Below are 19,272 nucleotides of genomic sequence, written 5' to 3'. Positions count from 1 at the left end.
ATATTATTTATCGCTTTCTGGAAATAAGCCATTCGTACAGTGTGGTATCTCAGGTCATGAACTGTTGGTGAACATTAGTTTAGAATAGAGTCCTTTGGGTCGCATAAAATAAATTAGCGGCCCGCAAAAGGCCCCCAGGCCTTAGTTTGACATGTTGTTTCTATACAAATTGATAACCCAAGAGGGCAGCAGTGTTTTATTAATTTGTTTTTTAGGATTGTTTTTTTTGTTTTGTTTTTTTTGTTTTTTTACAGAAAACTGCTGAAAAAAGTACATCAATTATATTAAATTCAGCCCAATTTATCTAACTTTAATTATCAAAGTGGAGCAGAAAAAATCATACGAGGATTTTGATCAGGATTCAAATGACTGTTCTGTGTTTTGTACACAGATCAACAGTTCAAACGCACAACACAGCGGTCATGACAATATTCCTATTAAGAATGACGTCTTTGAACTCAACATTAAAAGTAGGATAGGAGTTGTTGTTTTTTTCCTGCAACACTTTTTACCGAATTGATTGAATCATCTTTACACCGTATTGGAGCCAAATAATGAAGAAACACAAAAATGAAACATTTAAGTCCGCTGTGAAATACACCGCACTGTTAAAAACACTGTTATAGCGTTGCAACTGTGTTCTCTGATATGATTGGGTCATGATATGTCAATCAAATTCAACTGCCATTGATCCCGCCCTTTCTCTTCCCGTATGAATGAGCCATAAGAAAATTTAGCTTCGTTGCTGCGAGGATTTAAAGGCGTAGTTTCAGGAAACATTCTTAATAAAGGTGGCTGGAATCCAACTTTGCTCGCAAAGTTTGGAACAACATACACCTCACCTTAAACAAAATAATCTTACCGAGCAAAAGCAAAACAACAGGTTTCCTTTAGATTCATTGCGACACGGTGACGTCAGGATGCTGACTTACCTTGTCGGGGTTCAACTGGTGATGTCTGAAAGGTCAGGCGAGGGTACACGGAAGTAGAACTGCTGTTATAGCAAATAGGTTAAAATGTATATACAGCATACAATTTAGTTTGGCTAGTTCAACTGAACAATACAAAGCACATCATACAGACATTCAAACCAGATTTTAGTCCGTTTAATATCTGTAGAAAATGTGGTTATTTTCCAAATCGCAACAACTTCATTGTTTTGTATAATAGATTTTAAAGTACTTTAGAGTTAACTTTTAGCTTTATTTTATCCATCAAACGGATTGTGCAGCTCCGAGTGAGTTTTAATAAGATGGAAAACCGCCCTAAATAGCTTTCTACATGATAAAGGTTCTAGGGGAGCAGTGTGCGAGAGGCCATTGCTGATCCACAGTCAAGTCGTGGCGGCAGCAGCCTTAACAAAAAGTCCAGCGTTTCTACATTGCCTTTAAAATGTAGGATAAATATTACATTGATCATTAACTTCAGCCTGTAACGCACTCATGACTTGCTGCTTTTGTCCAAAGTCAACATATAACATTTCTTTTGTAGATAAAAGACAAACAAACTACATAAACATTAAAAAAAAAAAAAACTCAATCACAGAAGCAGCCTTGAGTACACATCTTTATTTTATGAATATTAACCTGCAGAAATAAACACTTGTACTGGTGGACAAAGAAAGACGTCATATACAAAGGCAAGTCAAATGTCATGTTTATGAATGATTTGGGGAATAAAGTTTGAGGTCAAAATAAAAATGTTTACAAAAAGTGAGTCATCATACCGTCATTAAAGTTTCCTAGCCTCCACAGGGCAGCCCAGAAATATATTTTCATAGAACCAAGTGTGTGTGTGTGTGCGTGTAAGTGTGTATCACACAATCATCTCCAGCTGCCGAGCGTACTCGATGACTTGCTGAGCCAGCTCTGTTGAGGGAATGTTGACCTCTTCTGTACGCTGCTGCTGGCTGCTGAAAGAGTAGTAGACGTCCTGACTCAAACTCCAGCCTCTCTGTACCGACAAAAGACGGAAAACTATTAGCCATTTTGAAAATCAGATAAAGAAGTTATTCATTTGTTCACACAGTGAATAGTGTTCAATAATTGTTCTAATATTACATTTTACCAAATCTTAGGTACCATTGCATTTATTCTCTTATATTGCGTTATACTGTATTTAACAAAGTCTCTTTATTGCACAACATTAACCATTTTTAGAGCAATCTTTTTTTTATTAAAGATGTAATAATATTTACACGTCTCTATGAAAGAATCAAACCTGACATTATATTTTTTTAATATTCAGGTCCAACTATATATAGTATAAAGAGACATGTGATCATCGGGATGCATATATTGACAGATTTATGCAACGCTCAACATTCAGCAATGTTACACAATCACATACCTTTTTAGCATACTCTGTCATCTTTTTAGGGGAGGAGAAGAAAAGCACCCGCGTGGCTTCATTGAACTGGATCTGCTCATACGCCTTTTCTATGCAACCTGCGATCTCGTCACTGGAATGACATCACATGGCCAAGAGGATCAGAACTTATATTTTGTTGTGGTGAAGGATCAATAAGACATAGGAGGATTACAGGAGAGATACACTGAAACTAAAACTTTACATTGAAACTTACCGAATTGTGTCAAGTAGGATATCTATAAAAAAGGTATAGCTCTCCGCTGGGATGTTGCCTTTTGCGAGGAAAACCTTGTTGTAGCTTCCCTCCATCAGGTACTAGAGGCGAGAAAGACACACCAGAAAATAGTTAAGTGCTGAAAGTCAAACAAAACAGTAGATGCGTCTCAATATACATGACCATATACATTCAAATGCATCTTTTGGAAAGTATTATAGAAATAAATGTTTGCTTTAGGTCCGTCTTTTTTCTGTCAAACATGACAGACCTGCAGTGGTCAGTCAAAAACATCTTTAAAATGCTGTTGTCGTTTAACCTATATTTCCCAAAAAAGTTACCAAAAACAAAACTTCAGCAGAGCTCATTCCACTGTAACCAATTACCTGCTCTAAGGACACCGGGTGTCGAATGTAGACATTGGTCTGAATGTCTCGTGCGCTCAGTCGCTCTAGTTCTGTGTGGAACTCAGACACACGGTTCTGTGATAGTAGGAACAGCAGGTTGAGCCCGAGGATCTGGTGCATGTAGGCAGCTTCTGGCAGTTCATCCCTGAATCACGATGGGGGGAGAGAGAGGCCATTGTAAAAGTCCAGCATTTATAAGAATTAAAGTGACTTTAGGTTTTATTTAATACATCATAATGTAAAAGGGAACAACATTAAGCATACTAATCCATATTAAACCAACTGGTGGCATCCATTACTTGTAGTCAAAGTAGTAGCACTTTAGCTGGGCCATGTATCTCTCAAATGATGGGATGTCTTTCTTGAGGATACTCCAGAGGGCTCCAATTTCGAGAACATCACCTTGAAGACAAAGTAGAATATTTACAATGACTGTAAAATAAAATTCTAAAAGAATTGCTCATCATTGGTACTTACGAGCTAAAATAAGCTGCTGCTTGGTAAGCGATGAACCACCTGTAGGTAAAAAGTTCAGCTCCAGAAGGGAAATCTATGAAAGCAAACATAATTTTCACATTAGAACTAAAATATGTACAATAGCTTTAATTTCAAAAAACATTTCTTTAAATTATCATTACATTTGTCAAGTCAGCTATAGGTACATTCATTTTAATAATACGACAATAACAACCTTTGTTAGATTCCTCACAGTTAAAAGATGTAAAAATGAATCAATGTAAAATAAACAAAACCAACACGAGTGGTACAACAATTACGACAAGAGTTGTGACTAACACATTGTAATTAGAAACAGCCAAAACCAAAAATTGTTGTTGTTAAATATGTTTGATAGATAAAGATGGTGTGAATATCGAAAAAGGGAAAAACATTAATAGAATAAATTGTTTTTAACATTGCAAGTTAACGTTATACAATTATATATGTAAACAAGTGTTTAAAATGTTTTCATATCTTCTTTAGAACATGAAAAGTGACATGGGGCTCATAACTCAACAATGAATTAGCAAAACAGCTAACCAGTGTCAATGAATACCAAATGTTATCTGCTGAAAAGTCCTGCAAATAAACAACTTCAATGTCGTATCATTATAACAAATCAGAATAGTTTGGGTTTACATGAGACAGGTTTCCAGAAATCATGTCAAATAACAAACTCTAACCAACACTGTTAACTTAGCATCGTTAGCATGGTTAGCCAGCAACGCTAGCGCCAATTGGAACAGACACACAAACGCTCTGAAATAACGTGTTATACCTTCAGTTTTCCGAGCAGTTCGCCACATTTGTTCAGATTCGGATTCTTTTTGTTCCATTCCGTCTTGAGCGTTTCATACAGAGAAGCAGTTTCCCTCAACGCCATGGTGAGTTTGCAAATAATACGACACCGTCCGCCGACAAACGGTACTGTCGTAAATGTATTTGCTCTGTCGTAAAAGGCATCGCCACACAACCTATTGCTGCCTCTTTTACTCAATTTAATAACCTGTAACTTTATGTTGAAATAAGTATTGATGATGTAATGGCGTTATTAAATTGACTTTGATATTTTTGAATATTGAAATATTTCTTCTTAATTGTGTTTATTTTTTAATGGATGTATACATTTTTATAAATTACTTATACATAAATTGTATATTTTAGAACGGACGGACTTCATTTAAATGTGTATTATTTTATAAAAAACATTATGTTATATTTTAAAAAAAAACGTAACGGGCAAAATAGAAAATGCATTTTAGTAAATTAGTTTTTCTAGTTCTTATTTTTATTATTATTATAGTAAGGTCTTACGCCCTTATATATTGCGAACGAAATCATAGCAACATTTATTATATTATATTGTAAATATATATTTTTGTCTTTTTACCGGTGTAACGTCACACGACTGAACAAAGTATCTGCGCATGCGCAAAATACAGACGGCGGGCCAAGATGGCGGACCAGTGGATAAGCGACCTACCGAACCACGAGATTTTCGAAAAACTCCGACAGAAGTCGGATTTGACCTGCAAAGAAAATGTCAGAGGGGTCGCTAAGAACCTCACATTTTGTCTGGGTGGGGACTTTTTCATCTGGGACGACACCGAGCGAGTCTTTTACACGACTAACCTGCGACAACTGAACACGGAGGACAGCAGCAGCGGGAAGTTCCAGACCCTGATGTGCATCAACCCTCCACGGTTCGAGGTCTGCCAGCTTTTACTGAGTCCCTCCCAGCATCACATCGCCCTGGTGGGCCAGCGAGGAGTCTCTGTGCTCGAGCTCCCGCAGAGGTGGGGGAAGAGATCCGAGTTCGAGGGCGGCCGCAGCGAGATCAACTGCAAGACTTCCCCGGTGGCGGAGCGGTTCTTCACCAGCTCCCCGTCCGTGAGTCTGCGACAGGCCACCTGGTTCCCCAGCGAGACGGAGGAGTCCCACCTGGTGCTGCTCACGTCAGACAACGCCATTCGGTTTTACAGCCTGAAGACTCCGCAGACTCCGATCAAAGTGCTCTCCTTGTCACAGTCGGACGACGACAGCAGCGTCCGTCCCCCGGTCCGGTCCTACGCCGCCTCTCTGGGCGAGATCGCGGTGGCGTTTGACTTCGGCCCGGCGTCCTCTATTCCATCCAAGCGTGCGGTGAAGACCCTCAAAGACCAGCTCACCTACCCTCTTTACATCCTCTATGAAAACGGCGAGACCTACGTGTGCTTCGCAAGTCTTTTTAATGGCGTCAGTGTCAGCAGACCCTTGGGCCCGCTGCCCATGTACCCGGCAGCTGAGGACAACTACGGCTACGACGCCTGTGCCATCCTCTGCCTGCCCTGCGTGCCCAGCATCCTTGTAATCGCCACAGAGACAGGGACACTGTATCACTGTGTGGTGCTGGACCACGAGGAGGATGAAGAAGGGGGGTCCGTGCAGCCGTGGACGCAGGACACGGAGGCGACACCGGCTCTGTACGTGTTCGAGTGTGTGGAGCTCGAGCTGACCCTGAAAGTGGCCGGGAGTGAAGACGATGTTCAGGAGTTCGAGTTCACCTGTCCTATCCGGCTGCACAAGGACCCGCTTTGTCAACACCGGTACCACTGTACCCACGAGGCGGGGGTTCACAGCGTGGGTCTCACCTGGCTGAGTCGACTTCAGTCGTTTCTACAGTCCGGCGAGGAGGACAAGAACAGTCTCCAGGAGCTGGCGGCAGAGAAACACTGCATCGTGGAACACATCCTCTGCACCAGACCGCTTGCCTCCAGCCAGTCGGCTCCAGTCCAGGGGTTTCTGATCATATCTGACTTGTCTCTCGGCGCCACTATGATCTGCATCACCAGCACCTTCGAGTGCATTCTGCTGCCGCTCTTGACCTCCATTCGTCCACCGTCTCCTCCGCTGCTGTGCGCAAATCCAGGTCCAGGTTCTGGCAGCTCTCCCTTGCGGGGTCTAGCAGGCAATTCATTCGAGAAGCACATTCGCAACATCCTGGTGAGAAACTCCACAAACCCTGTGGTGCTGAAGGCAGGAGATAACAAAGATGCAGCGCCGCCACCCCAGGAGTGTCTGCAGCTCCTCAGCAGAGCTACACAGGTCTTCAGAGAGGAGTACATCCAGAAGCAAGACATGGCCAGAGAGGAGCTGCAGAAGCGGGTCAAACTGTTAATGTGTCAAAAAAGCAAGCAGCTGGAGGAGATGAATAGTTGCCGAGAGGAGAAGAGGAGCCTGAGCGGGGCAGCAGAGCAACTGGCAATAAAGTACGAGGAGGCCAAGGATCAGCAGGACGTCATCGTGAGAAGAGTGAAGTCGGTTCTGGGCTGTCTGCAGCGACGACTGCCCGTCCTTTCCAACAGCGAGAAGGACATGAAGAAGGAGCTGCAGAGCATCAGCGAGCAGCTCAAGCACCTGGACAACTGCATTAAGCAGGTCAACATGAAGATGAATTATCAGAAGTCGCAGGTGGACAAGGACACCCCAGCCAACCGGACCAGCATGACTCTCAACCCCAACCAGAAGAAGGTGGTCCAGGAGGTCCTAAGGGAGGAGGGACAGCAGATTGGAGACATGATGAAGCAGCTGAAAGATGTCAAAAACCATTTTAGCTTCTGAGAACTCAAGAGTTATCATTTAGCTCTGTAAACAACTTTTGATTCCAGAATAGTTCTTATCTTTCTCTCTCTGCACTTGTTGATAAATGAATGAAAAAAAAGATTATCACCTGTTTATCTTTCAATAAATAATCTTTTCTTGTTTTCTGCTTTATTTTTCATTGTCAGACTTAATATTTATGAGAGCAGCAATGATTTCATCACAATATTCAAATATTTAAAAAAAAACATAAGTAAGAAAAAATGATCATGCATCTGTAGTCAAAGTCGCTTTTTACGAGGGAAATTATGTTTTTAATTAGTGTAAATGTGTCATGAAAACTACCAAAAGAAACCTTCAGCTGATGATATAATTCAGTTCTTCGATTTACAGCTTTAATTCTTTAACACTATGAAAGAAATGGGTTTAAAAAAAGAAAGGGACAAGATATACTACTATACTACTACAGAAAATAAATATAGAGAAGTTGTTTGTGCCATCATAAAAATAATACAGTGTTTGCTAAATTATCTTCACCTCTGCCTCTTTAACATTGAATTTAAGCTCTTTCTTTTTCCTTAACAATTGTCCTTAGCTGAACATGTATGATAATATTGTAATATCTTGTTAAACACTAAAGAACATTTTTCGTAGAAGCCAAGTAGTCCAGTAGAGGTCGCCCTCCTTCCGAGTTGAATTGGGCGGAATGATGTGAGCGCGATGACGTAGATGGAGACCCCGTTTTTGCTGAGGTTGATTTGAGCAGTGAGAATGTGGTATTTGAGAGATCACCTTAAAGATAAAAGGATACAAGTTTGCATATAATGGTAAAATAAAAAATAAGAGGATTTGTAAATCTTAATGTCTGTTGTATCAATACTTAATAAAAAAAAGTGTATTCAAAAGTATCTGTAAGTTGTTTCTTACAACATTTTGTGGAATTTTTTCATATTATGAAGGAATCTCATGTAAACAATTCGAAAGGGAAAGCATAATAAAGTCTTACCTTACCTTATAAGTTCTATTACATAATGCACTTTTTAATGCCCGTTTTGGCATCCCTTGTTTTAAATAGTTTCCTGATGTTGGCAAATAAACATAGACTCTACATCCCAAATTTTTTTAAATAAATATTTATACACGATTATAAATATAATTGAAATGTTTATTTAACAAAGTCAACATGTTGACATTAACAACATGAAAACATTTTTTGAGAAAAGTGTATGAAGAATTAAAGAATATTTTCAATGTCAAGATGTTGACTTATATAAGGTTTTTATTTAACTCGGGTCAGGTTAAAAATTTCATTGCGGCCACCATTTTTATTTACGTCCCCGCTTGTGTGTACAGAGGCGTCAGATGTTGATGAAGAAGGTGCAGTGCAGCAGAGCCTGAGGAAAGTTCGCAGACCCGAGCAGATATTAATAACTTTGGGTCGGCCCTCTACATTCCTCACATCTGAGTCACCCTGAAGCCGAGCAAGAGGAGGAAAGATCTCACTCTTTCCCCATTTGTGTTTCTTTCCATGGAGGAGTGGAACGGGGAGGAGGCTGCTCCTCTCAACTCAGAAGACCTCCACACACACACACACACACAAGAGCTGGTGTTTGCTCCTCAGACACATAGTTTACTCAGGAGGAATCCAGAGGAGCGAACACGCTGGCAAAGTGTGTGTGAGCTCTGTGAGATAATGAGGGTGAGTGAGTGGTTTTGGGAAGTGCTGGTATGGAGAGTTGGCAGTGGAGTCTGTGAGTCATTGTAGCTCCGTCACTAGGAGACCAAGATCCAGTTAAATAGAACCATAAAGTTCAACATCACTACTTCATCTGAAGGAAGTTCCCTTGTTTTTTACTTTAGAAACCAGTACGTCTTTTTTATCCTAAGTCCAATTCTGGAACTTCTCCACTATCACTAGCTTTGTTCAGAACCTGGTCAGTGTTTGAGTGGCTCCCAGAAGAGGTGTTCAATTAAATGTTATATTAAATGATCACACGAATCACGTCGCAGCGAGTCAAGATATGAAGACTCAATACAAGAACCCAGAGTCAAGTCAAGGAAGTCTTTGGTCAAGTCAACAAAATCCTAAGTAAGGTCAAGTGTGTCCTGAGTCAAGTCAAGATAGTCTCGAGTCAAGTCAAGGGAGTCTTGAGTCAAGGCAAGATAGTTCTGAGTCAAGACAAGATAGTCTCGAGTCAAGTCAAGGGAGTCTTGAGTCAAGGCAAGATAGTTCTGAGTCAAGACAAGATAGTCCTGAGTCAAGTCAAAAGAGTGTTGAGTCAAGTCAAAGGAGTCTTAAATCAAGTCAAGATAGTCCTGAGTCAAGTCAAGAGAGTCCTGAGTCAAGTCAAGATAGTCCTGAGTCAAGTCAAGAGAGTCCTGAGTCAAGTCAAAAGAGTCCTGAGTCAAGTAATGATAGTCTTAAGTCAAGTCATGATAGTTCTGAGTCAAGTCAAGATAGTTCTGAGTCAAGTCAAGATAGTTCTGAGTCAAGTCAAGATAGTACTGAGTCAAGTCAAGGTAGTCTTAATTCAAGGCAAGATAGTTCTGAGTCATGTCAAGATAGTCTTTAGTCAAGTCAAGAGGAGTCAAGAGTCACTAGTCATTTTTGAGTGGCACAATGTCCAGTATTTCTTGTTACTAGAGATACTACTAAGTAGTTACTCTTAGTGGTCAAGACAAGAGCTTGGAATCAAGTCACGGAAATCTCGATTCAAGTTAAGAGAAACATACTGTAGGTCAGGCCAAGCGTGTCCTTACTCAAGTCAAGTGAGTCAGTAGTCAAAACAAGAGCTTAAAGTCACATCAAGTGAGTCCCGAACCAAGAGCCCAGAGACAAAGAAATGCAGTCAAGACAAGAGCTAAGAGTGTAGTCAGAGAAATCCTGCATATAAAAGATTGATCTCTACAGGGAGAAGCCTCTAACAACCACATCCACATTTTTTAAACTTTCTTAAGTCGTGACTCGCATGACTCTGTTTAAAGTCATGAGGTCGACGTCACCATCATCTGATTCGAGTTAAAGAACTGCCATCAAACACATTCATGTCCTTTTATTTGGTTAAAAGAGTTATCAGACGTGTACAGTAGTCAGTAATATAGATCATTCAGTCATCAGTGTGATATGTCACCAAACTCACTCCTGCACATCTTAATGTTGAAATGAAAAAAAAAAAAAAATAATAAGAGCATAAGCTTGTAAGTGCGAAAGCTGGAAAGTCTGTGAAAGATAATTTTCAAACTAAATAGTAACGACATGCTAAATGCTAAACCAACTCTTCACTGAAACACCTTCGTAGCTCTCCAGACTATTTAAATGGTTTTGTTCTTCTTATTAAGACTTTCTCTCGGATTGTTGAGAAACAAGAAACAAAAACGCTTAAAACACTTTTTAGAAAAGTTATTCTTGAATGCTAACAACAACACCACCTTTCTTCAATTCTCTATTTGCTAGCTAAGCAGGGATCTTCACAGGCCTTGATATCAACATAAATATGTATTGAATTTCAACTAACTAGCGTGGTTTGGGCTTGACTTTAACACATAGTTTAGATGAGCGTTTTTTTGTCGTCCAACAATTAGCATTAGACGACAACTATTTAGGGGATTTAAAGGCGATAAGGTGCACTAGCTATTCCCTTCAAGGACAATTTTAAGAGACGATAGGGTAACGTATCAACAGCTCCCCTGGGAGAACTTAAATCACATAAACTAAGCTTCAGATACATATTTGTATTTGTTACCTGACCTCAACTACGCAGCAATGGTCGGTTGGATTAATGGCAGAGCAAGACGACGTCTAGACAAATTAAAAGGCAACTTTGGAGTTCTCGAAAGATTCACAAGAGCAAGAGTGTGATGCTCATAAAGTACTTTTTCTTTGGTTTTTCTTCAAGTGAACGGGTCAATGTTAAAAGTCTTGCCTTTTTGCGATTTTTCAGAACGGCGAAATATAAACATAAACACCTCAACATAAGAACCTTTTAGCGATGCTTGATTTCTTTTCTCTAAATTCAAGTGAACACTTTTTAATGTGCTACTGAGGTTTAATGACCCTGATGATTCATCATCCAAAGTTTTTCTTCACTTTCCCCATGTGACATCATGATATCACTTCTTTGTTGTTTGTCCACTAAGCTAGGAAAATGACAACTATGTTTGCTACAATTGTGTTGAAATTTCCAAATGAATTAATTTATTAAGGAACATGGGAGGAAACTGGAGCACCCAGAAGAAACCCAGCATGCTTCCTGAAATACTAAAACCTAAGCATTCCTCCCAGAATAATAGAAAGCAGAATTCACATACTCCAAACATACAAAGCTATCTGACCTGTTTTAATATACAATCTTTTGGCTGTGATCAGGTTTTCTACTATCAGTCTCAGAAGGTAAACTTTGGCTCTAAAGAAAATAAAGGCAAATAATGTGAAGCGAAGAAGAGAGGCGAGTCTACGCGTCGGAACCCTTCTGCCGGCGTTTGGATGGAGGGACCAGACGGTTGGGCAGCTCCGGCGGAAGACCGTGACCATCCAACTTCACCTCGATGAGGTGGCTCGCTAAGGCAAACTCTTCGTCATCCAGCATCCCGTCCCGGTCCACGTCGGACAGCTTCCAGATGCGACCCAGCACAGAGTTGGGCAGGCGGGAGCTCACCATCCAGTCCCTCGCCTTGGTGCCGCTCAGCTTCCCCTCGTTGGGAGCGAGGTTGAAGAAGATCTCATCGTACTTGGGTTTGTCTTTGTTGACCACCCAGTCTTCCTCCTCCTCGCTGCCCTCGCCGTTCTCCTCACCAAAGGGGTCTCCCTCGTTGAAAGGGCCAACTCGGGTTCCGAGGAAAGCGCCTCCTTGAACCCCAGGTTCCCCAGTCGCCTCAAGCTCCTCCTGCCGCAGGAGAGGCATGAGTTTGGCGATATCACCGGAGAGCAGCTCATCCAGGGCGGACATCAGATTCGGCTTCAGGGTTTTGAACTTGGAGAAGTCGTGAACCATCAGTTGTTCCTTTGGAGAAAGACGATATGCTAGTGACACCATTCATAAGTTCCCAGACAATTTAATATGACCCATCTGCTCTTCTTCGTAGTCACCACCATGTAAGAAATTCTATTTAAAAACATAATGTTTTAGGCTTAATACATTTGGTAAAGATGAACGACATCACAAAATAAAAAGATTATTAATTCATGCCTGACGTGGAAGAACAGATTTCATTTCTACTGTGAACTTTGAACAGATAAACTGCATGTTATGGCTCCCCCCATATTTTCTTCTGATCTCTCATGACTGGATCCAGATGCTAGGACACTGGCGTTGCTCACCTGCATCTTAGTGCAGTCTGGAAAGTCTCCTGCTGAGATGTTGTGCTGCAGCTGGATCTTGGAGAAGATGACGGGCAGTTGGTAGATCAGGTTCTTCTTCTTGTTGTCCTTCCTGAAGACACTGGGCATCTCTTGCTTCAGGTAGCTGATGATATGGGCGTGTACCTGAGGAGACACCATAAACGTCACTTCCAGCCACGTCTGGGACCTCAATTATTCACTTACCCGGACAAGACGGGCCCTTTTGACCAGATCATTGAGTTTGCGTAGAGCTGCGTTGCGTGGGAGGTTCTGGATGTCGTTGAACAGATCCTCCTCCTCCAGCTCGAACAGCTTACGATTATCCGCAACCATCAGCGGCTCCGACCAGAAAGATCCGATGTAAACCCTTAAAACCTCAGGAGACCCAAAGACCTTCCCAAGAGACCACATGAGGGCTCCGTAGACCCTCATGAGCTGCTGGGTTCCCACCATGTCGGCTTTGTTGAGCACCACACGCAGCTTGTCCTCGTTCCCCTTTAGCGCGCCTATGGCCTCTGAGAACTCGTCGGAGATCTCGAGCTTGTGGGCGTCGAACAGAAGGATGATGCGGTCAACACGCTCCGCGAACCAACGCAGCACAGCCGGGAAGTCGTAGCCTGTTGGAGTGGACAAGAACTGGGGTTCATAAATGGCCCTTTTCAACCAGCCTGTCTTAGCCCAACTCGTCTCGACTCTACCCAGTTCGTTCCGTTTTCCACCAGCACCGTATGTCGAAGCAGATAATATTTTAGGGACCTTCTCCGATCTGGTTCCAAGCAAGCTAAGGCGGCTAAAAAGGTGCCAACTTTGTGAAGGAGTGAGGTACATCGGTCCGAAAGGTTCTGTCATCTGTGGCCGAGGTCCAAGACCTTCTTGTGTTTGGTATGTAGACCATTGCCTCCATGTTTTGCCGTGCTATGTTATGACGGCCCCGCCCACCGCGAGTAGTTAGCAGGGCTGGTGGAAACACAACAGAGTAGTGTCGAGCCGAGTTGAGTAGGGCTGGAAACGGTACTGGAAAAGTGCCAAAAGAGTCCTGCATTGGAGGTTGAGGGTGAGAGCAGAGCGGAGGGTCAACACTAACCCAAACTTGTTTGTTGACACAAAGACACTGGGTACAAGTGTCAGAGCCAATAGACGAGATTCCATAACTTTATATTGTCGGCTTGCGAAGTCTTCACTAATGGTGGACAACTCAAAGTAATTGTGAACGGAGATCGGAACGCATACCACCTTGAATCACTAAATTTCAATAATAAATTTCTAGGCGACCAAGGTGATAAAATGTTGGACTTGGATAAATGCATCTGTCATGATGAAGAAAGAGTTGATTCAAATGACTGAGCTATTGATGAGAAGGTCTCATCTAGGGTCACCAGAAGATTGTGGGTACGAGTAGTGAAATCTATTTTCTCCGTAGGGTGTTTGGACTTGAAAATAGAGAGAAAAGGTGAAGAGTTCTGTCATTTAGGAGAGACTCAAAGTAGAACAACTACTCATCCACATAGAAGCCAGTTTCGGCGTTTCAGTCAACGTTTAGCGTGACCTCCTGGACACATCCATGTGCCTGGGAACACAGGAAGACCAGAAGACCTGTAAGAGAATTTGTTTTCCCTCCAGCAGGTGCCCTTTGACTTGACCTTGGATAAGCTTTAGAAGATGGATGGATAAAGGGTGATGGAGTTTAAGCTTAAGCTTATTATTCATTTTTTGAAATAACAGTACTTATATTTAAATTATTGTATAATGTGTGAACTTCTTGGCGAAGGTATGCATCGTTTCAGCGGTTTTAGTTGGTGTGTCATGCAGTTCACTTCAGTGCTGCTGGTTAGAGTCTGTTTACATTTGAAGCTTATTGTTAATGATGTTACAAAATGTTGTTTTTTCGTTGACATTTGAGTGAAGCCACGCCCACTTTCATGCATCCTATTCCCCTTCTTGTTGTTTTCCAATTGATTAATCGTCCTTCTTAAACATACCAGTTAAGGAGGCTAAAACGAGAGCTCGGCACTGATTAACTGAACACGGTGGAGCCCCGCCCCCAGCACTGACGCAACAAGCTAGCATGATTACTGACACTACGGACACACACCAAACACACAAGCAACCTACATGCAGACAAACTCGCCCAGTAATACCACATGATAGTAACACTATGTAATACACTAAAATGTATAAACCACCAACACACACACTAGGCACACATGCTTACACAAATGTGTATCCTCTCACACACACACAATACACAAATCCTGCATGTATACACACACACATGCTTGCAACATTCCCACCATGCACACGCTATAAGTTTGTGTTCTTAGACCGGATTTAAACTCTGACCGCCAGGGGGCGCCCTAGAGACCCATCGTGGGATTTTCATTGGTCGCCACAACCGTCCTCAACTCTACACAAGCTCAACGTCTTTGTTGGCGGGACTTCCTCTCCGGCCGGTGCAGTCGTGTCCATGAGTTAGCCGGGGTTAGGGTGAGTTTGTGAGCGGATGTTCAGGTGTCACAGCCGGACCCCCGCCCCCTCTGCACCCTCTCCTCACCTTTGCGAGCCCGCTCACCTCGGCTGACTCTCTGCTTGGCCCCCGACAGAATCCCGGGCGTGTCGATGATGCTGATGCTCTCCAGGACCTGGTTGGGCATCTGGGCACACTGGAACCTGGAAGGACGAAGACCGGTCAATAGGGGGCGCCGACCAGGTCACGGAGGTCCGTTGAGAGTGTAGATGACTGAAGTCATGCCATTGTGTCGGCGAGCGTTTCCTGCGAGACAATTAGCAGCAGAACCCAACAATATGTCTGGCTAACGACGCGGGCGGAGAACAACAACACAACTTCCTGAGGATTCGGATCTTAACGAGCTCACCAGCTCCCTCGACAGGAAGTCCAAGACAAGTAGACGCTCAACGACACACAACAAGAGTTCAGTGGAAAACCAGAGTTAGGGACTTTCTACATGTAAAAGCTCTCACAGACACACATAAAAACTCAACACAGATACACATATACACACACAAACATACAAAAGAAAACACACAAATGCTCTTACAGACACACGCACACCAACAAACACACAAATACGAAAACAAGACACAGGCACACACACAAATGCACTCATAGACACATACACACAAATGCACCCACAGACACACACAAATAAAAAAAACAACACACATGCACGCACGCACGCACGCACGCACGCACGCACGCACACAAACAGAAATACATCGGGATACACACGCAACACAGACACACACAAGTCACTCACAGAAACACATGTACTCACATAAACACACACACATATCCTCACGACCACACATACAAATGCACTCACACACACATATCCTCACGACCACACATACAAATGCACTCACACGGTCACACACACATACACACAGAAATATGCACATACATATTAATGTGCTAACAGGCACACACACATATACAATAAACAACACACACACACCTACACACAAACCAACTAAATACACACAGGCATAAAAAAACACCACATGTGCCTACAGTTCACACAAAAATGCACGCACAGACACACAAACGCATGTACTTGCACGCACACAAATGCAACACAGATACACGTACACACAAGTTGAAGTACACACTAAACGTTCTACACAATCAAACAACAGATCATGAAGTGTAGACACACACACACTGGGGTAAACACAGGACAACGCAACACTGCTGATATACAGCCATGAACACATGGAAAAACACACACGTCTGAGTGAACAGGGGAAGCCCCCCCCCCCATGCTCCACACAGACTCAAAATGAAAGGGTACACAACTGATGGGCCACACACACACAAAAACATGTTTACATAACGAGCACACACAGACACACACAGTTACACACAGAGGCACAGTGTTCCACTAAAGGTTGTGACATCAGTGGAAAAAGTGGACCGGGGCAGAAGGAAGTCCAATAAGAATCTTCCTGAAGTTTTCCTTGTTGCTATGACGACCTCTGTCGTCGCCTCTCGGTCACATGACCTCAGTTTTCCACAAATAAGTTGAGCGCTCTGTGAAATCTGGCAGCAGGACGAGACATTCCTGGCTCTTATCTCTCCTCGCAGGTTCTGCTCACAGAGACGTCAGAGACGCTCACCTGTTGAGGAAGGTGTTTCCGAAGGGGTTGAGCTTCCGAAAGGGTTTGTTTGGGTCCACGATGAGGGCGTTGCCGGGGATGACCCCCTCGACCTCCCCATGCATGATGGCGGTGAAGCAGTCGGTGGTCGGTTCTGGTCCGATCCGGCTGCCCGGGATCTCCTGCTCCAGAAGATACCTTTGGAAAAGTTTTTTTTCTTGATTATGTTCTTTTTAATACAAATTTGTTGATGCCATGAGTCAAATATAATGTTTACCTTTTCACTGTTTTTTGTTGATTTATTTTCAGACAGTCCCTATTTTTTGGTTTACATTTATATTAATTTTCTTTCTTTATCTATCCGTTTTAAAATCTACTTTTGAGTGTTTTGTTTCTATTAGTAATCTTGATTGTTTAGTCAAAAACTAAAATCTCCTTTTTTTTTTTTAACAAATACATTTCTAGTTGATTTACTTTCTGACTGTCCCTGTTTTTTTTTCTCCAAGATATTTTCACTATCCATTTTTTTGTTCAATTCAAAAGAAAAGTTCTACTGTTATGTTTTTTGTTTAGTTTTATTGAAATATTCTTGATTATTAAGTCAGAATAATAATGTTTCCTTTTTTTGTTAATTTATCTTTTTGTTGATTGACTTTCTGACAGTCCCAATAGTCTAGTTTTAGAAAATATTTGCCTCTTAAATTCATGTGTTCTTTTTAAAATTACATTTTAGTTGATTTTCTGACAGTTAAAATACATTTTCTTTCTGAATAATATTTTTTTTTTAAGTAAACATTACTGTGAAATATATATATATTTTTTACGCTTAAATACTTTCTAAGCAAGAATTTATTTCTTACGGCCAACTTTTTCCGTTCTTAAATGTACTTTAATTATTGTATAATTTAAATACCTAAATGTGATGATGAATTGAAAGTTGAGATGTTTCCATCTTCCTTGTAATGGTATATTTTTTGGACAACATTTTTCTGGCTTCCCAGTTTTTGCGCTAGTTTACAAAGTGATTTTTCGCTAAGTTTTGCCCTCTCACAACGTGATCTTCCTCTGACACGACTGCTGAAGATCCGCACAGAGTCCCAAAAAGACGACATGGCTGGTCTCCTTTTGTGGTCTCTGGGTCAAGGCTTCCAGAAATATACAAATGCAGTGGTGGAGGTCGTTCACCTTGAACCCAGAGACAACACGAGGGTTAAGCACAACAAAAAAAACATCTTACTTGATAAAGGTGGTCTTGCCGGTGGAGTACTGTCCCACCACCAGCACCATGGGCTTGTTGTCAAAGTCGGCGTCCTCCAGGCTGGCGGAGTGGAAGTCATGGAAGCCGTAGTACTGCTCCAGGGGAAGCAGCTTCTGGCGGTACAGGGACTTGAGTCCCTCGGTCACGGTGCGGATCACCTCCGGCGCCTTCTTCACGTCCTTCCGCCCCCAGCGTGACATGATGTCCACGGATCTCTGGAGCTCCTTCGAGAAACGGAGAGATTTCCTCTGGACTCAGAAAAAACCTTCAGATGTTTCCTGTTAGTCCTGCCTGGAACAGAGGAGGGCGGAGAAGAAACAGATGGAGTAAAGGTGCGACAGAAGCTGCGAGATTCCTGAAAGAGGATTCATCCTGTCAGGGGGAGCAGTGGAAAAAGTCCAAACCCAACCCTGCGTCAGGACCTCAGCTACACTGAGAGATTCCTTTCATCTCCTCTGGAAGGTGAAATATGGCTCCATTGTTCGTGTGAGGAAAAGACCTCTTGGAAGGTCGACTGGACTTGGGGGGGGGGGGGAACAAGCTCCAGAGACTTGAGGTTTGACATAAACACGCTCGTTAGACTCGTCACAAGACTTGAATAAAATGGCGTTTGCTGTGGAGAATCAGACCACCGCCATTACACGGCTAAAAACTTTCTAAAAAAGATTTGTTGGGGAAAATTCCCCTCAGGCTCTTTTTCAAAACCACATTTTTTTTAACAACTGGAAAATCTAACTAAAGCCTCTCTTCGGGGGAAGCACCTACCACTTCTCCAGGCGGCGTGATCCGGCTCCAGTCGTCTCCTCTGGAAAAATGTTTGAGCTGGAGGATACAAAAACGCTTCTGTGGCAGGAGGTGCAGCGACATGCACGAGAGGAGCGGCAGAAGAGGAGGAGGAGAGACGGGAGGAGGCTCTCAGATGAGGTCCGGGGCTCAGAGAAGCAGAAGCAGAACCAGGCTGAAGACTTTTTCTTTTCCCCTCCCACAGTGTCGCACCTCCTCTCAGAAAATGCCTGGCACAGGATCATGGCAGGGATGAACCGTGGCCAGAGGGCGAGGAGGAGGTGGAGGAGGAGCTAACGGAGTGAGAATCACAAACTCCCAGAGTTCTTCAATCTGCGGCAGGAATGCTGCTTCTGCACCAACAAGTCGTCGGAAGACGAGTTTCTTAACCAGACCCTAGGACTTGAATTTTTTGGATCGTTGAATTGTTTTCTAGTTACATTTTATTTTTTATTTTATTTTTTATTTTAACATTACAGGATGATTTTCTCGTTTTTAATGACATCTTCGTCAAGAGTTTAAATTAAAGTTTTTAATATCTAGACCAGACGCCCTAAATCTTTTTTGCACTACGGACTGGTCTAATGTCAGAGTTATATCACCAGACGGATAAAAAAAATGAAAATGAATCTTATAAATTTTACTTTTTTGTTGATTTATTTTCAGACAGTCCCTATTTTTTGATTTATGTTTATATTCATTTTCTTTCTTT

The 19,272-nt window shown here is 42.3% G+C and overlaps 3 protein-coding genes across 4 annotated transcripts; 1 reads left to right on the top strand and 2 right to left on the bottom strand.

Annotated features, from left to right (window-relative positions):
- Nucleotides 1–1,548: 1,548 nt before the first annotated feature.
- Nucleotides 1,549–4,452, bottom strand: psmd8 (proteasome 26S subunit, non-ATPase 8). The gene is made up of 7 exons (XM_087795354.1): nucleotides 4,268–4,452; nucleotides 3,469–3,541; nucleotides 3,291–3,393; nucleotides 2,971–3,136; nucleotides 2,585–2,685; nucleotides 2,350–2,461; nucleotides 1,549–1,953 (listed from the first exon to the last, which is right to left on the bottom strand). Exons 1-7 carry the CDS (start codon nucleotides 4,370–4,372, stop codon nucleotides 1,816–1,818), a joined length of 798 nt encoding a protein of 265 aa, XP_087651480.1. The 5' UTR covers nucleotides 4,373–4,452; the 3' UTR covers nucleotides 1,549–1,815.
- A 490-nt stretch (nucleotides 4,453–4,942) lies between these two features.
- Nucleotides 4,943–7,234, top strand: nup88 (nucleoporin 88). Its single transcript, XM_087796192.1, has one exon. The coding sequence runs from the start codon at nucleotides 4,945–4,947 to the stop codon at nucleotides 7,087–7,089; it is 2,145 nt and encodes a 714-aa protein (XP_087652318.1). The 5' UTR covers nucleotides 4,943–4,944; the 3' UTR covers nucleotides 7,090–7,234.
- A 2,872-nt stretch (nucleotides 7,235–10,106) lies between these two features.
- ehd2b (EH-domain containing 2b) lies at nucleotides 10,107–18,780 on the bottom strand. 2 transcript variants are annotated; one of them, XM_087795210.1, is made up of 7 exons: nucleotides 18,543–18,780; nucleotides 17,757–18,068; nucleotides 16,541–16,717; nucleotides 14,958–15,073; nucleotides 12,611–13,023; nucleotides 12,386–12,550; nucleotides 10,107–12,068 (listed from the first exon to the last, which is right to left on the bottom strand). In XM_087795210.1, the coding sequence occupies exons 2-7, from the start codon at nucleotides 17,975–17,977 to the stop codon at nucleotides 11,520–11,522; spliced, it is 1,641 nt and encodes a 546-aa protein (XP_087651336.1). In that variant the 5' UTR covers nucleotides 17,978–18,068; nucleotides 18,543–18,780; the 3' UTR covers nucleotides 10,107–11,519. The 2 variants fall into 2 exon arrangements, with proteins under 2 accessions (XP_087651336.1, XP_087651337.1); XM_087795211.1 differs by having other exon boundaries at nucleotides 14,976–15,073.
- Nucleotides 18,781–19,272: the final 492 nt, after the last annotated feature.

Source organism: Callionymus lyra, chromosome 7 (genome assembly GCF_982586985.1).
Source record: "Callionymus lyra chromosome 7, fCalLyr1.hap1.1, whole genome shotgun sequence".
Taxonomy (NCBI): Eukaryota; Metazoa; Chordata; class Actinopteri; order Syngnathiformes; family Callionymidae; genus Callionymus; species Callionymus lyra.
Note: the sequence above shows the minus strand (reverse complement) of the source record. Positions and strands in the feature narration are given on the sequence as shown.

Excerpts from the sequence above, each read along its gene's own strand:
- psmd8 (XM_087795354.1), bottom strand. The coding sequence starts at position 4,372 with ATGGCGTTGAGGGAAACTGCTTCTCTGTATGAAACGCTCAAGACGGAA. Across the intron at positions 3,394-3,468 it reads GCAGCAGCTTATTTTAGCTC|GTGATGTTCTCGAAATTGGA; the intron begins GTAAGTACCAAT and ends TTTGTCTTCAAG. Across the intron at positions 2,686-2,970 it reads ACCCGGTGTCCTTAGAGCAG|TACCTGATGGAGGGAAGCTA; the intron begins GTAATTGGTTAC and ends TCTCGCCTCTAG.
- nup88 (XM_087796192.1), top strand. The coding sequence starts at position 4,945 with ATGGCGGACCAGTGGATAAGCGACCTACCGAACCACGAGATTTTCGAA.
- ehd2b (XM_087795210.1), bottom strand. The coding sequence starts at position 17,977 with ATGTCACGCTGGGGGCGGAAGGACGTGAAGAAGGCGCCGGAGGTGATC. Across the intron at positions 16,718-17,756 it reads GGCAAGACCACCTTTATCAA|GTATCTTCTGGAGCAGGAGA; the intron begins GTAAGATGTTTT and ends ACTTTTCCAAAG. Across the intron at positions 13,024-14,957 it reads AGGTGAGCGGGCTCGCAAAG|GCTACGACTTCCCGGCTGTG; the intron begins GTGAGGAGAGGG and ends CCACTCCAACAG.